Source organism: Nuphar pumila, chromosome 16, assembly GCF_984573655.1.
Source record: "Nuphar pumila chromosome 16, dmNupPumi1.hap1.1, whole genome shotgun sequence".
Lineage (NCBI taxonomy): Eukaryota > Viridiplantae > Streptophyta > Magnoliopsida > Nymphaeales > Nymphaeaceae > Nuphar > Nuphar pumila.
The window spans coordinates 77,562,753-77,579,227 of NC_143264.1; the positions used below are offsets into that span (position 1 = coordinate 77,562,753).

Consider the following 16,475-nt stretch of genomic DNA (forward strand, 5'->3'; position numbering starts at 1 on the left):
CTTGGAGATTAGTTTTTGGCATAACCATCACCAAAAATCATTGGAGTGTATAGGCAGTTCTCTAAACTTGTTTATAGAATCATGTGTATTATAGATGTGAGATCCAGCCCAAGGTTACCAGTCGAGGAAGCGGGAGCGGGAAGCGATACGGGAAGCGGGAAGCGGGAAGCGAGGCACTTTCAAAAATTTAGTAAGCGGGGAAACGTGGGACCACTTAGAAGAAAATTCTGAACCGTCTCGGAAGCGAGGGGGAAGCAAAAAAAATGAAAAAATGGGTAAGCGCGCTTCCCATAAAAGGGGGACGCTTCCCCTCACGCTTCGGAAGCGCGACGTTTCGCGCTTCCGAAGGGCGCTTCGGGGAAGTGCGCTTCCCCTTTTACCTAGGCGCTTCCGGTAACTCTGATCCAGCCATCGTTTAAAAACCCAGTGAGTCGACCTAGTGGTTGTCTGAGTCAACTGAGTCGACCCTTCTTCTAGGTTAACCCAGTGGGTTGACCAATTGGTTGATCAAGTCTGCACATATCCTGAGATTTTGAGAATGGGGTGTCTGGTTGCATAGTCACAAATCTCGATATTTTGAAAAAATGACTATTTTAATTTGTCGCAATTTTATCGCAACTGTTATGAGATAGGAAAGGAGTCCTAAGTCTAGTTTTGTCCTATTTCACTTTTACATGTTTGACTGTTCATGTAAGTCTTTGTATATAGGTGGCAGATTTTTTGTTGTACAAGAGTAATTTTGTCCTTTTACCAACTTTAGTGAAATAGAAAAGAGAAAGGGTAGGTCATGCCCTATGAGTTCTTCCTCACATATTTCTTTCTTCCACTCTCTTCTGCTCTGTTTCTCTTCTCCCTCTTAATCTCTCATATATTTCCTGTTTGATCTATATTTTTGTTTAATGATCACATAGACATCTGCTGTAAACATGGTATCAGATCAGAGACCAAAATCCTCGAAGAACTCCTCAGCCGATAGAGAGAGATGACGTTACTGGCCAAGGGAGTAGCAGTTGAGGTTTGGGTTTGCTTGCTTCTACTAAGATCAGATTTAAGGAGATTAACAGTGATTTATTGCTGATTTTCTGGGTAAAGTTTTAGATTTGTTTGGTTTTTACAAATATTTTACTGCCGCCCCTTATATTTCTGAATTTTTCATGGTGGAATCTGTTTGTGGAGATTAAGGACTGGTTTATTGGCCTGGGTTGGTTAATCTAAAGTGTATAAGGGTGTAGGAAGTGTTGGGTTGTGATTTCTTATAAAGATGGGTGAGAAATGTGGTTGTTTATGTGAAGAAGAAAAAGTGGCAGCCCCATTGGGGAGTATATTAAGTCTAAAAACTCTAGAGCTATGACACTTGAGTTTAGCACTTATGTAAGTGCTTGTTAGAAGATGAAAATATTGAGTAGGCAATGGCTACATCAAAGCCATCTAAGGAGACTTCATCAAATGAAATGAAATCGATGGGTGTGACTACGCTCACTACTTGGGAGCATACGAGCTTTCAAATCACTAATATTCGATTCAATGGCAAGAATTTTGAAGCATGGTCACGTTCTGTGAAGATTTCCATAGGGGTGAGAGAGAAGCTAGGATATATCAATGGTGCGGTCTCTAAACCGAAAGATGGGGATCCTAGCTATTTGGAGTGGGAGAGTGAAAATTATCTTGTCATAGCTTGGTCATTGCAATTGATGGATCCTTCTATAAGTGAGATGTTTATGAACTTTGAAACTGCTAAGGAACGGAAGCAGAGCAGGTCATTTTGAAAATGAGCGTTTTGTTCATCCTAACATGTTGAACATCCGTTTACCACTTGCGGATGAATGCTATGTGGCGAACAACTTTTGGCAACTGTTCATCTTTTCAAATGTAAAAAAAAACAATAAAATATTTGTATGGACCCCGAAAGGCGTGCTTGCCTTTTGAGGTCGTCTCTTTCATTTAGTTCTCTCTCTCTCTGTCTCCACACCAAGCCACCTGCCAACCATCACCACCAGCATGCCTTCTAAGAAGATCAAATCTAACCACTAGGACGCCGCCCACGACCTGTCGATGGATTACTACCGCAAGTGGCTGGCCACAACCTCCTTCGACACCACCATCAAGATCATCGACATCTCCTCCTCTGGCCAGCCCCTCGCCACCCTCTCCGGCCACCAGGGCCCCGTCTGGTAGGTCTCATGGGCACACTCCAAGTTCGGCTCCCTCCTCACTTCTTGCTCGTACGACGGTCGGGTCATCGTCTGGGAGGATCATGTGAAAAGGTGAACTCCAGGTTTACCTGCGCAAGGAGAAAAATGAGAAAAGAAGAAAAGAGGGCTGCAGAAAGTCACGGCTGATTCTCTCACTCGTGACTAATCTATTCAAGGCATATGTATATAAAGATTACAAAGATTAGGGTACAAAAATACCCTTTAATGAATGTTTAAAATTACAACATAGCACAACCCATATATGGATACGGGTCTGGATTGGATCCAGATCCATAAACAATTCTTTTCACCCTCCCTCAAGTTGTACATGATCTTAGATCATGAACAACTTGCCTTTTAACATCCAAAACCTGTCCTTTGTTAATCCTTTTGTGAATATATCTGTAACTTGTTCTTTTGTTCGGACAAAATTGGGCTCAATTTCTTTATCTTCGACTTTTTGCCTTACAAAATGTTGATCTATCTCAATGTGTTTTGCTCGACTATGATAAATAGGATTGAAAGACATATTGATGGCACTTTGGTTGTCACATAGTAGAAATGATCGAGCAATCGATTCTCCTATCTCTGTGAAGAGATGCCTTATCCATGTAGCCTCTGCAGTCGTGGAAGCCATCGATCTGTATTCGGCCTCTGTGCTTGATCTAGCTATGGCTTTCTGCTTTCTACTACTCCAAGAAACTAGGTTTGACCCAAGAAAACTGCAATAACCAGATACCGATTGACGTTCGTCTGGATCACCTGCCCAATCAGCGTCAACATAAACAATGATCTCATGGGCGCCTTGATTCAACTCACTCTTTTTGTACACAAGGCCATCGTCGACAGTACCTTTTAAATATCTTAGTATTCTCTTAACTGCCTCATTATATGATGTATGAGGTTCATGCATGAATTGAGATACCTGATTGGCATAATACACTATATCAGGTCGAGTGAATGTTAGGTATTGTAACATACCTACTATGCTGCGGTATCTAGTAGGATCTTCATATAAGTATCTCTCTTTAGAACTCAGTTTCTGATGCACGATACTTGGGGTTGCCAAGGGTTTGCAATTCATCTTACCCGCTCTACTGAGAATATCCACTGTGTACTTTTGTTGAGTGAGAGTAAGTGTATTACATGTCTTGTCGACTTCCACCCCAAGGAAATATCGTAGATCTCCGAGATCCTTCATTTTAAATCTCTAATTCAACAATTTCTTTACTTCCTCAATATGAGTTTCGCAGTTACCTGTAATGATGATGTCATCTACATATATCAATAGGAGTGTGGTCACACTTTGCTTCTTGTAGATGAATAATGAATGATCAAGAAGAGACCTAGAGAAGCCATGTCTTTGTATTTCAAGCGAAAAACTCTCGAATCAAGAACGAGATGCCTGTTTCAAACCATATATCGCTCGTTTCAGTTTACACACATATTGATCAATATCTTGTTTTGCATATCCTGCGGGTTGCTCCATATAAACTTCCTCCTTGAGATCTCCATGCAGGAAGGCATTTTTAACATCTAGCTGACTTAATATCCATCTATGTTCAACAGCTAGACCCAACACAATTCGAATGATCCCCATTTTCACCACAGGACTAAAAGTTTCATCAAAATCCTGCCCTTGCTCTTGTGTGAATCCTTTGGCAACAAGTCTAGCTTTGTACCTTTCAATACTCCCATCAGGTTTATATTTAATCTTGTACACCCATTTCGATCCGACTATATTTCTATTTGGTGGTCTGGGAACAACCTCCCAAGTACCACATTCATGTAGAGCTTCCATTTCTTCATTCATCGCTTCAATCCACTTCTTTGAGTTGGCAGCTTGATAAAAGGTGAGAGGTTCATATTCTTTGGTTATGGTTGTCAGAAACAATTGATAATCTAGTAAAAAATTTTTGTAGCTGTCCCATTTGTCAAGTGGGTGACGAGCCCGAGTAGACCTTTTGACCGACAACATCTGTGAGGAAGTAGGAGGCATATTAAGGTTCGTACAGGGAGTAGAGGCGGGTGGAAGGTCCTTCTCACGTCGAGTGTAGACGATTACCTTATACCTTCCTGTTTCCAAGGGTTGACCATCAACCTCTTTTGATTGTGATGCATCTTCTGACTCCTCGCATGCATCCTTCTGACTGCAGTCCAGAGGGCATTCAGTATTAATGTTGGAGAAGAGTTCGGAACTTAGCTATGGACAATATACCTCAACATTGGAACATGAGCCAAAGGGGTTAGTTGGCTGATTATCAAAGTTCATCTCATTAAAAATAACGTTTCTCGACACTTTGATGCATTTACTCGAAGGATCATAACACCTGCACCCCTTAAATTCATCTGCATACCCCACAAATCTACACTTCAAGGCTTTGTCTTGAAACTTATGCCTTAATGAGCTATCAATGTGTATATAACAAACATTTAAAAAACACGCAATTCATGGTAATCAGAATTGATGCCAAAAAGTGTAAAGTATGGTGATCTGTTTTCCAATAGTGACATAGGCAAGCGGTTTATCGCATGCACTGTAGAGTGAAAAGCCTTTGTTCATAAAGTAATTGGGAGATTACTATCATGCATCATGCTCATTGCACTCTCAACAATATGTCGATGCTTCCTCTCAGCGATCCCATTTTGTTGAGGTGTGTGTGGGCAAGACACTCTCCTCCTTATTCCATTATGCTGGAGAAATTCAATAAAATCACTAGAGGAGAACTCTCCCCCTCCATCACATTGAAAATATAGGATGTTTTCAGAGAAGTGGTTTTTGATAAAGGAATAGAACTTTCGAAATATTCCAAAGACTTTTGATTTATGCTTCATGAAGAATATTCAAGTGTAACGTGAATAGCTGTCAACAAAGATAAGGTAATTTCTACTTCTAGAAGCAGAAGCAATTGGGGCAGGGCCTCAGACACCAGAACATATGATCTCAAAAGGTCTTGAAGCTCTTTTATTGATTGAATTGAAGGGTAAAACATAACTCTTATATAAATGACAACTCAAACATTTTATTTTACTTGTTTTTGAACCCAGACTAGACTTAGGAATCAAATTATTTGAGCCAAGTTTTTCAATGAAATGACAACCACAATGACCCAATCGACTGTGCCAAAGGATTGACTTATTACATTTAGAAATAACGAACACAGACTCATATGAGACTAATGATGGATGCTGATAGAGCTTCGATGAACAAGTGGAATGAACGGTTGAGGAGAGATCTTATTGAAAAATGTACATATTGCCTCGCCTTTTTCTTTCAACGAATGTCTCTCTTGTGCAAAGATCCTTGACATAAACAGAAGAGGGAGTAAATTCAACTGAAGCATTAATATCATCAACAAGTTTTGACACAGAAACAATATTTTTCTAAATATTTGGTGCATGAAGAACATTTGGAAGTTGAAGGGAAGACTTAGACATGGTATAACAACATTTCCAATGTGCGATATATAGTGGTGAGTCTCATTTCCTGTGACTATGCTATTTCTACCAACATAAGGAATAAGGTTGAAGAGTTTACCCGCATCACCTGAAACGTGGGTTGCTGCCCCCGAGTCAACATACCAAGTGCCTTTATCATTTTGCTTCATATTTAGCCCTGCCAGTGCTGCCAATAGTAACTCTTTTACTTCTCCCCCAGCCTTTGAATTTTCTGTGTCTTTCTTGGCTTCTAATTGCAAAGATTTTCATTTATTCTGGGGATTGAACCAACGATTTGCTTTAATATGTCCCCTTTTGTTGCATAAGAAACATGTAGGAATGGTCCTTTGACTTTGCGAATTGGAAGAAACATTGGGCGTTGGGAGTAGCCCACGACCCCCAAACCAGGTCTTCCCTGTCCACTCCTGCTTCGAAAAGCACCACCTCCTCTTCCTCTGCCATAAGTTAGCCCTGTAGCAAGAACTTCTTGAGTCCCAAATTGCACATGATTTTCTTCAGAAAACCCCTTTAGACTCATCTCATATTGTAACAATTTTGCACGTAGATCTTCGAACTTAGGAAGCTCTGGGAGGCACAATAATGACGTCGTTAGAACATGATAATCTGGCCCCAGTCCACTTAGAGTTTGTTATACTTTGTCTTTGTCATTGTCATTAACCACACATCCCACGATAGCCAGCTGATCTGTGATACTCTTCATTTTATTTAAGTATTCCATAATCGACATAGAATCTTTCCTCAACATCTGAAATTCTCGCTTAAAAAACACAACTCTAGCCTCAGATATTTGTGAATATGTCTGAAGTAACTTATCCCACAATTCCCTGGCTGAACAATCATCAGGGATGGCTACAAGAACCTCTTGTGACAATGTAGAGGTGATGTATGCCACCAATGCTTGGTCTCTCTTCATCCACGCGATATAATCTGGGTTTCTGAGAAGCACAGTAGAGGATGCCCTTTTATTATCTTCCTTTTCCTGCGAGATAAACTCTGGAGGGGTTGGAATTGACCCATCCAGATGTCCAGAGAGATCTTGACTCCTTATAAAAAGGACGATTTGTCTTTTCCAAGTCAAGAAATTACTATTGTTTAACTTCTCACAGACGAGTTGACTAAGAAAAAGGCGTTTGTGAGAATGAGGAATCCATTGAGGGTAACACAAGTGACTGGGAATAAAGAAAAAAGGAGAATTTTCGGACCAGATTCAGTTAATAGATAAGAGAATCAACGACTTTCCTCTTTTTTTTTTTGCAAAAATTTGACCAGAAAGGTTATATCCTGTTGTGGTCAGCAAACATAAGAGGTCTGATGCTGTCGACACTGAATCTGTTTTAGATGGATAAAAAAAAAATATACCTTGTTGAATGAATATAACTAGTCTTTAACAAATCCTGTAATCTCGAATAGCAAGAATGGTATAGATAACACAGAAAAATTTTAAGTAAAACAAATTAACAACAGATCGATGGTCCTTTTAAATGATCAAAGATTGTTGTCAATAGAAGAAGAAGATAGAAGTCGAGAGACGTTCCTGATTTTAGAGAAAAAGTTTCAGAAATCGTCGATTAAAGAAACAGAAATATGCTGAGACGCTGATTTAAGAAGACACAGAAACAAAAATATGCTGAGACGCTGATTTAAGTAGATGAATGCAAATTGATTCTGGGTTTAGAAAAAGGATGCAGATTGAAGGAGACACAGTTTTAGAGAAGACGCAAATGAGATATATTGAACTCACAGATTTTCGGCTTGGAACTTAGGATCTCTTTGGACAGTCCTGTTTGGAGAAGCAATCCCAGACTACTGCTCTGATACCATGTGAAAAGGTGAACTCCAGATTTACCTGCGCAAGGAGAAAAACGAGAAAAGAAGAAAAGAGGGCTGCAGAAAGTCACGACTGTTTCTCTCACTCGTGACTAGGCATATGTATATAAAGATTACAAAGATTAGGGTACAAAAATACCCTTTAATGAATGTTTAAAATTACAACATAGCACAACCCATATATGGATATGGGTTTAGATTGGATATCCCTCCTCCCCCAACCTCCTCCTCCATCAACTCCGTCTCGTGGGCTCCCCACGAACTAGGCCTCTGCCTTATCTGCAGTTCCTCAAACAACTACATCTCCGTCCACACCGCTCGCCCTGACGTCGGCTGGGACTCTGCTTGCATCGACCACGCCCACCCCGTCGACGTCACCACCAATGTCTAGGATGCACTCAGATTGGGTGAGGGACATCGCCTGGGTGCCTAATTTGGGCTGCCCAGGTCGACGATCACGAGTGCGTCGCAGGATGGGACGGTGGTGGTGTGGATGGTGGGGAAGGAGCACGATTGGTGGGAGGGCAGGGTGATGAACGATTTCAAGGCGCCTGTGTGGAGGGTGTCATGGTCGCTCACCAAAAACATCTGTAGAGAGAGAGAGAGAGAGAGAGAGAGAGAGAGAGAGAGAGAGAGAGAGAGAGAGAGAGAGAGAGGTCCGTACGCTATATTTTATTATTTCTTTTTTTGTTTTTTCAAAACATGATGGAAAAGCAGAACTTAACGCTTCCGTTAAGAGCTACGTGGCAAGCATCCAAAACAGGTAAACGGATGACCGATATGTTAGGATGAGCAAAATGCTCATTTTCGAAATGACCTGATATGCTTCCCTAAGGAACTATGAGATGCAGTTATGGATGCTTATTCATGGAATATTAATATTGCAAGAAAGTGTGATGTGTTGGATATGATCTATTGATGTAAACAAGGAGAAAGATATAAATACTATAATGAGTTAAGAAGCCTTTGGGAAGAGTCTAGTTTATATGGCAAGGTAAAATGTTCGCATTGTCAAAAAGAAAGGCGACAAGAAGTGGAGGAGAAAGGAGTATTTGAGCTTTTACGAGGACTTGATGAATATGAGCATCTCAAGTCTATGATTATGGGCCGCGAAGAATTCACTCCACTTGGTACCGTGTATGCCTTACTTCAAAGGGAGGAAGATAGGAAGAAATTGGTCACTCAAGATTCTAATGTAGAGCGATCTACCCTTCTTGGAGAGAATCCTCTACCTAGGTTTGGAAGTGAAAGGAGTAGAGGAAGATCAAGTATGTATTTATGAGGTCGTGGGAGAGCATCTCAATATAGTGGCAATGACAAAGATAAACTTAAATGCACTCATTGTGGAAAATTTAGATATGCAAAAGATCAATGTTGGGATCTTATTGAGAGGCTGACATCTTGTGGGAATCAAGCTCACGTGGCTAACAATGAGGGGAGGACCCCAAGGATTGTGAGATTGCAAGGTTAAAGAATGTAATTGAAGAGCTACAAATGAAACATGCTGAACCAAAAAGAGATGGTGGATCTAGTTCCATGGTCAAATCATATCATGCAGACCAAGGTACTGGTATCTCTGCTCGCTTGGTCCCTACTTGCTGGATATAGATTCTGGAGCCACTGATCATAGGACTGGTATGAGACATTTGTTTTCTGAATATCATGCATTGGACCATTGTATGAACCTAAAATTGGCTGATGGTTCTCTCTCTACTATTCTTGGAAAAGGAATAGTTCACATGGTTAATTTTCCATTACATTCTGTATTGCATACTCCTAAATTCCCAGTTAACTTACTTTCAGTGAGTGCTCTTACTAAAGATCTAAACTGTAGTGTCACCTTTTATCCTGATTCTTGTATTTTTCAGGATCTGAAGACCAGGAAGATCTGTAGTCGTGGATGTGAAAAGAAGGGATTGTATACTCTCACCTCTCCTCATGCATTGGTGTCAAGTAGAACCAAATTTCCTATGGATGAGAATTCAATTTTGTTAATGCACTCGAGTCTAGGACATCCTGCTTTATCCAAATTGAAAGCCTTGTGTCCTGATTTTGTCAAGGTTGATAGTGACTATGTGTTACAGTGGAAGAGATTACATCACTCAGAATCTGCAGAACTATCTTAAGGAAAATGGAATTGAGTCTCAAACCTCTTGTTCTCATACCCCCAGCAAAATGGGGTAGCAGAGTGGAAAAATCGTCATTCGTTAGAGGTTATAAAGCAAGACTTGTTGTTAAAGGCTATACACAAACATATGGAATTGGTTACATTGAGACTTTTGCCCCTGTGGCCAAATTAAATTCCATCTGGGTGATACTTTCACTATCAGTGTATACATCTTGGCCTCTTTATCAGTTACACGTGAAGAGTGCTTTTTTACATGGAGATTTAAAGGAGTAAGTATCTAAGTATACATGTCATTACCCTCTGGCTTCTATTCAAATGAAAAAAGGGTGGTGTGTGTAAACTCAAGAAGGCAATTTATGGGCTCAAGCAATCCCCTCGAGCTTGGTTCGAAAGGTTCAATAGAGCTATCATTAATTATGGATTTTCCCGATGTACTTTTGATCATACTCTTTTCATTAAGATGGGGACCTCACATTACAGTGCTAATAGGCTATGCAAACTATATTGTTGTGACAGGTTATTAAGAAGAACAAATTCCAAGGCTTAAAGACTATTTAAAGACAACATTAAATATCATGGATCTCGGAGCATTAAGGTATTTCTTGGGGATCAAGGTTCTTAGGTCATCAAAGGAAATTTTACTTTCCCCAAAAAATGTCCTGGACCTTTTGAATGAGACATGCATGGAGGATTGTAAACCCATAGAAACTCCTATGGAAGTAAATCACAAGCTACATCAAAATTATGGGGGAGTCATATGAAGATATTGCTAAGTATCAAAGATTAGTGTGTAAGTTAATCTATCTCACTATCACAAGGTCAGATATCTCATATGCAGTAGGAGTCTTAGGTAGATACATGCACTCTCCTACTTGTCATATGAAGGCAATTTCAAGAGTTTTGAGATATCCCAAGAAAAGTCCAGGTAAGGAGCTACTGTATGACAACCATGGACATTTTGATGTAGACTGGGCAAGATCAATTGATGATAGACAGTGTACTTCAGGCCTATGTACATTCATAGGGGGCATTCTTATCTCATGGAAGAGCAAAAGCAAGACGTGGTGTCAAGATCAAGTGTCGAGTCTGAATATAGGGCCCATGGCACTTGGACCATGTGAAGGAATGTGGCTTATGGGTATCCTTTGAGAATTGGGTCTCAAGGTAACATTACCCATGACTCTCATATGTGACAAGTCAAATATTTATATTGCAAATGATCCAGTTCACCATGAGAGAACCAAACATATTGATATCGATTGCCATTTTATTCAGGAAAAGATAGAAAAGAAAATCTTTAAAGTGGTATATACTCATACAGGAAATCAACTGGCAGATATTCTTACAAAGGCATTGGGCAAGGCAGATCATGATAATCTTGTAAACAAGTTGGGAATGATCGGCATCTTTCATCCCAACTTGAGGGGGGAGTGTTATGAGATAGGAATGTAGTCCTAAGTCTTGTTTTGTCTTATTTCACTTTTACATGTTTGACTGTCCATATAAGTGTTTGTATATAGGTAGCAGAATTTTTGTTGTACGGGGGTAATTTTGTCCCTTTACCAACTTTAGTGAAATAGAAAAGAGAAAGGTCAGGTCGTGCCCTATGAGTTCTTTCTCACATATTTCTTTCTTCGACTCTCTCTTCTCTGTTTCTCCTCTCTCTATCTTTCCCTCTTAATCTTTCATATATTTCCTGCTTGATTTATATTTTTGTTCAATGGCCATGTAGACATCTGCTGCAAACATTGACTTTTTGATAAATACATGACAAAATACATGCTGATAATTTTTCCATGAAGGTTGTTTTTGTCAATAGACAAAATGCCCCTTCTCAATAAAGAAAGAACCTTGAAAATGAAAGAGCTTTTGAATTAATTCAAAAGCACCTTTCCTTTTCATGGTTCTCAGTAAAGGAAACCATGCTGTTTGTGGAGGGAAAGGAGGGAATGGGAGGCTTTTTATAGATCATTATGGGATGCTCTCTTCTCCCTCATTGATATGGGACTAAAACGTGTCCCTTTACATAACTATAATAACAGTCTCAGGTTAGTATCATCAATTTTCTGCCGATACGATACGTATCGGCCGATACACACTGATACTGACAATATTGCTATTGGTGATTAGGGCTGGCAAATGAGCCGAACGAGTCGAGTCCATCTTGTTCAAGCTCAGCTCGTTTATCATTTAGCTCAGCTCGTTCTCGGTTCATGTTCATTACTAAACGACCTGAGCTCAATCGTGAGTCGAGCTTGAGTCAGCTGAGTCGAGCCACGAGCTGGCTCGTTAAAAAAAACATGTATTTTGACATTGACAACAATGAGATTTGAACTGAATACCTCTCTTTTACGTGTCGTATAGCCTTACCAACAATACAAAACTACCTTTTGTGACAGATATTGCACTAAAATTCTATATCTTATATTTATTCGAGCTTACATGAGTTGAACCGAGTTGAGCACCCTTTGTTTCTGCACGGCTCATTTTTGGTTAAAGAGTTGCTCGTGGCTCGGCTCGCCAGCTACATGAACTGAACATGAACAAGTTCATAGCAAGCTGAACCACGAGCGGCTCAGCTTGTTTCCTAGCCCTATTGGTGATCAGAGAGAGAGAGAGAGAGAGAGAGAAGAGAGCTTTTTCAGACATTTGTAATTTGTGGTATAATCCAGAGTTACCAGTCGAGGAAGCGGGAGCGGGAAGCGAGGCACTTTCAAAAATTTAGGAAGCGGGGAAGCGTGGGACCACTTAGAAGAAAATTCCGAACCGTATCAGAAGCGACCTAGGAAGCGAACCGGAAGCGACCTAGGAAGCGAACCGGAAGCGAGGGGGAAGCAAAAAAAATGAAAAAATGGGGAAGCGTGTTTCCCATAAAAGGGAAACACACTTCCCAAAAAAGGGAGACGCTTCCCCTCACGCTTCGAAAGCGCGACGTTTTGCGCTTCCGAAGCGCGCTTTGGAGAAGCGCGCTTCCCCTTTTACCTAGGTGCTTCCGGTAACTCTGGTCTAATCAGACAGAAACTTTCTTCCAACAGAGAGAGATACCTTTACCTCCTCGTCCTCCTTGGCTCTCCTGTGGCACACATGCACACACACACACACACACACACATATATATATATATATATATGTGTGTGTGTGTGTGTGTGTGTGTGTGTGTGTGAATATAAAGAGAGAGAGAGCTCCCAATCCTACACCCATGCTCTTTTAATAGAAAGGGACAAACTATTCAAATTTAAAAAATGCCCTCACTCCCTTTTTACATTTACTAAAGGATGTAAATAGAAAAGAAATAAACTGTTTAATTTACAAAACCACTCATAGTTTCATCTATTTTATATAATGGATCCTGATTACTATATATTTATATTTAGCGAGAAAGAGAGCCGTACCTTTGTGTCCATACTTTTAAAATCTCCCGTGCCATACCCTTTGTACTCGCATTGACACCCACACCCATACTTATATGACATAGCTTGCACGTCACAATCACATGATTGGAAACCTATTTTCTATTAAACAAACCTTGTAGATCACATCTGTAGTGTCTGATCTGCAAAAAAATCGAAAACTAATATGAAAAGAAGGTGATTTTTACTCTAGTTTTCTACCTTCATTAGTACCAAAATTTGCCCTAGCCTATGTGTCCTCTGGTTACTTTATCCATTCTAGTCTTAGCAGGTTTTTTTATTGCCATTCTTGTGAATGTTATTTAGCTGATCTATGATTCTCTGAATGATCTTGTTCCAGTTTCGTCTGTCCACCATTCTTTTACTCTTTTTCTAGTTTGTCTCTTGTTTGTGCAACACTCCCTCTTTTGTTCACTTAAATCATATTGCCTTATGAAGAAAAGGACAACTGCATGTGGTACTTCTCCCAATTTTTTTTCCTGTTCTCCTTGTCTGCTTTTTCTTTTTTCATTACGCACTTAAGCCACATATTTCTTCTTTTCAGAGATACTGGCTATCTCTACATTTCTTGGAGAAGATCTCTTATGGTAAATGGCATTCTTGATGTTGATCCATTCCTAGTCAGCTAGTATGGAGTAAGTGTTGTCTGTGATCCTTTGATGAATTCAGAGGACTCATTGTTACTTGATCGTTGTACTTTCTACTTGTAAAGATCATGTGGACATACATGTAGGGGTGGATATCGGGTTGGGCTGAGCCGACCTGACAAAGGGACCGATTGACCTGTTAGACTTTGAAGCTGCCGAGAGCCTGATCTCCGATCTGATAATTGTTTGGTGGGGCCAGACCCAACTTCAATTGGGCTCGGTTTTGTTCACCATGCATGGGTTACCAAATATAAGGTTGGTTGTGCAATAGAGGATCCCATTTTATAGGCCTTGCCTCTCCTCACTCATTGATACAGGATTAATAAACATGCAGTCACCTTTCCGAATGCAATGCGTAAAAAGTAAAAAAGCTGGTGTGTTCCTTTTTAAAACAGAGAGAGAGAGAGAGAGAGAGAGAGAGAGAGAGAGAGAGAGAGCATTAATAGCAATACATTTATAAGGGGAAACAACCCATGCACGAAGAGCAGGATAATTCCATATCGAAGAGGGGAAGAGAGTTGGAAGCCTCTCATTGCCTATAAAAAAGAGAGGGTTCCTCCTTTTTTTTGAAAGGCAAGCTGGGGTTAGGCAGACCTCTACCAGTTATACAACTATACCACTGGGTTTTGAACCTGCAATGTCCCAACTAAAGGTGACGTGCACTAGCTGCTCCTAACAGACAAGCAGAGCCTCCATTGGTAAGGGTTCCACCTTTTAATGCATAGAGAGCACTATCATGGGTTGGGATTTGAATTTTCATGGAGCTTGACTCATTATCTGATGACCCAATAAGTGAAGATGGGCATTCATAAAATATAAAGTATATTTTATATTTATATATAAAACGTAAATAATATCAGGTATAAGGGTTTGACTCGGGCTGACCAAGGTTGTAAAAAACGTGTCATAACCCGTATTGGCCGGGACCAAAATAAGACATGTATCGTATCTTAAAAAATCATATGTTTTAAATAAAAATTCCAAAAAATCAGATTTTTTTAAAAAAAAATTATAACATAAGAAACAATGATGAGTGCATAAGATAAATCTATAATATCACATATCAAAACAATTATGTGCTATGAATGGCATGCATAAGATGTAGAACCTTTGTTAATCAAGATAATATGCTATAAGTGGCATGCATATCTTACAAGAAAAACATAAACTATAAAATAATATGCATATTAAACAATGAAACTAACCTAATAAGTCACAAGATTCATAACAATGCGTGTTTACATAAACAAAAACAAGATGATAATGTGTTTTTCAATACTTAAAAATTTTACATAACCAGTTTTTTTCAAAAGTCAGACCAAAATGAACTAGATAATGTTAATCATGATGATGATCATCTTCCCTTTTTTGCAAGAATTCTCCCCAAATCACTCTTAAGCTCTTTAGGAATGTGTATGAACCGGTCTCATGGGGCCTTGCATGTAAAAAAAAGAAATTAGTGCAACTTAAAATGCATTTTTAGCGTATGATACACCTTGCATCGGGTATATTTTAAGATACTGGGCTTATTGTAAGATACACTTGATACACACTCGTATCAAGATATGTGTGTATCGTATCAGGACACCTCATAGATGTGATATGTTTCGTATGATACACTACAATACTTACAAGTTACAACACTGGGGCTGACCATGATGCCGGAGCCTGATCCGATAACTTGTCCGGTTGGGCTTGGCTTGACTTTTATCGGGCCTGGTCACCAAATGGCCATCGAAGTCCGACCCATCCAGGCCAGTTACCCGGAAGCCTGACAAGTACCTGGCCCAATGTCTACCCCTACATACAGGTCATTCATTAGAAATTTCTGAATCCAAATGACTGTGATAGCTGTTTACAATATCTTGACTTTTAGTCTGAATAGTTTTATCTATCAGCGCTAACCTTCCTCCTACTTCTGACATAATTATAATGATTATTATTATTTGGCCATGTATAGGATTTTTTTCTTTCTTTTTCTTTTTGATAAACCATTTTTGTTTGGGTTTTTGTTATTCATACCCTTTATCTGATGTGTTACATAATTGATAAAATTGTAAACTTTCCTTCTGATAATAATAGCTGCAAGTGTTTGGTTAATGGATCATGATGTATGAAGCAGGTTCCTGATCCCTGTACTTTTGTGGTAATGCATTCAGGTGCTTCCTGATGACAATTGGTATTGCCCATATTGCACTTGTGAGATTTGTGGTGAAGCAACCTTTCAGGAAGAGGCTTTAGGTTCTTCAATACTATTGCAGTGTGCACAGTGCGAGCGCAAATGTACTTCCTTGCTAACTGAAAATGTGTTGACTTTTTTTATAATCTTTGAATGCATAAATCTTAAGCTGTGGACCATTATTGATATAATATATGCTATTTGATAAATAGATCACAAGCCCTGCCTGACTGATAAAGTTAGATGTGAAGGAGATGAGTCAACCGGAGAGATGTGGTTTTGTGGAGAAAGCTGTCAGGAGGTACTGGTTCTTCAAAAGTCCCTTTTTGTGTTCTTTAATTAATTTCTTTGGATGGTAGCAAGATCAGCAAATCATGTATTGGGGTTTATTATTTGGTTTTGAAATGTCAAACCAACTTTTTTGACAATCAATATGAAAGAAAATTTGGACCTACTGGCCTAAGGATTTGTTTTCAACGAAGCTTCTGAAAGAATATGAGTGAGATGGGTTTCTTCACGCATCACCTGCACAGGAAACAGAAAGAAAGACAGAGAAGCCAAAAGGCTGGGGCGGCAGAATAATACTCGACCTCCAAGCCCTAATTCATATATATAAACATAAGTAATATGATA

At 39.6% G+C, this 16,475-nt stretch overlaps 1 protein-coding gene and 1 pseudogene across 2 annotated transcripts in view; both read left to right on the forward strand.

The window, feature by feature from the left end:
- Nucleotides 1–16,475, forward strand: part of LOC149813717 (uncharacterized) — a 75,897-nt gene that overhangs the window by 13,132 nt on the left and 46,290 nt on the right. For both annotated transcript variants that reach the window (XM_089991520.1, XM_089991521.1), the window contains exons 2-3: nt 15,823–15,946; nt 16,055–16,143. In XM_089991520.1, the coding sequence (XP_089847646.1) occupies nt 15,823–15,946; nt 16,055–16,143 (213 nt within the window). The remainder of the gene's footprint in view (nt 1–15,822; nt 15,947–16,054; nt 16,144–16,475) is intronic.
- LOC149813718 (protein transport protein SEC13 homolog B-like) lies at nt 1,999–11,058 on the forward strand (annotated as a pseudogene).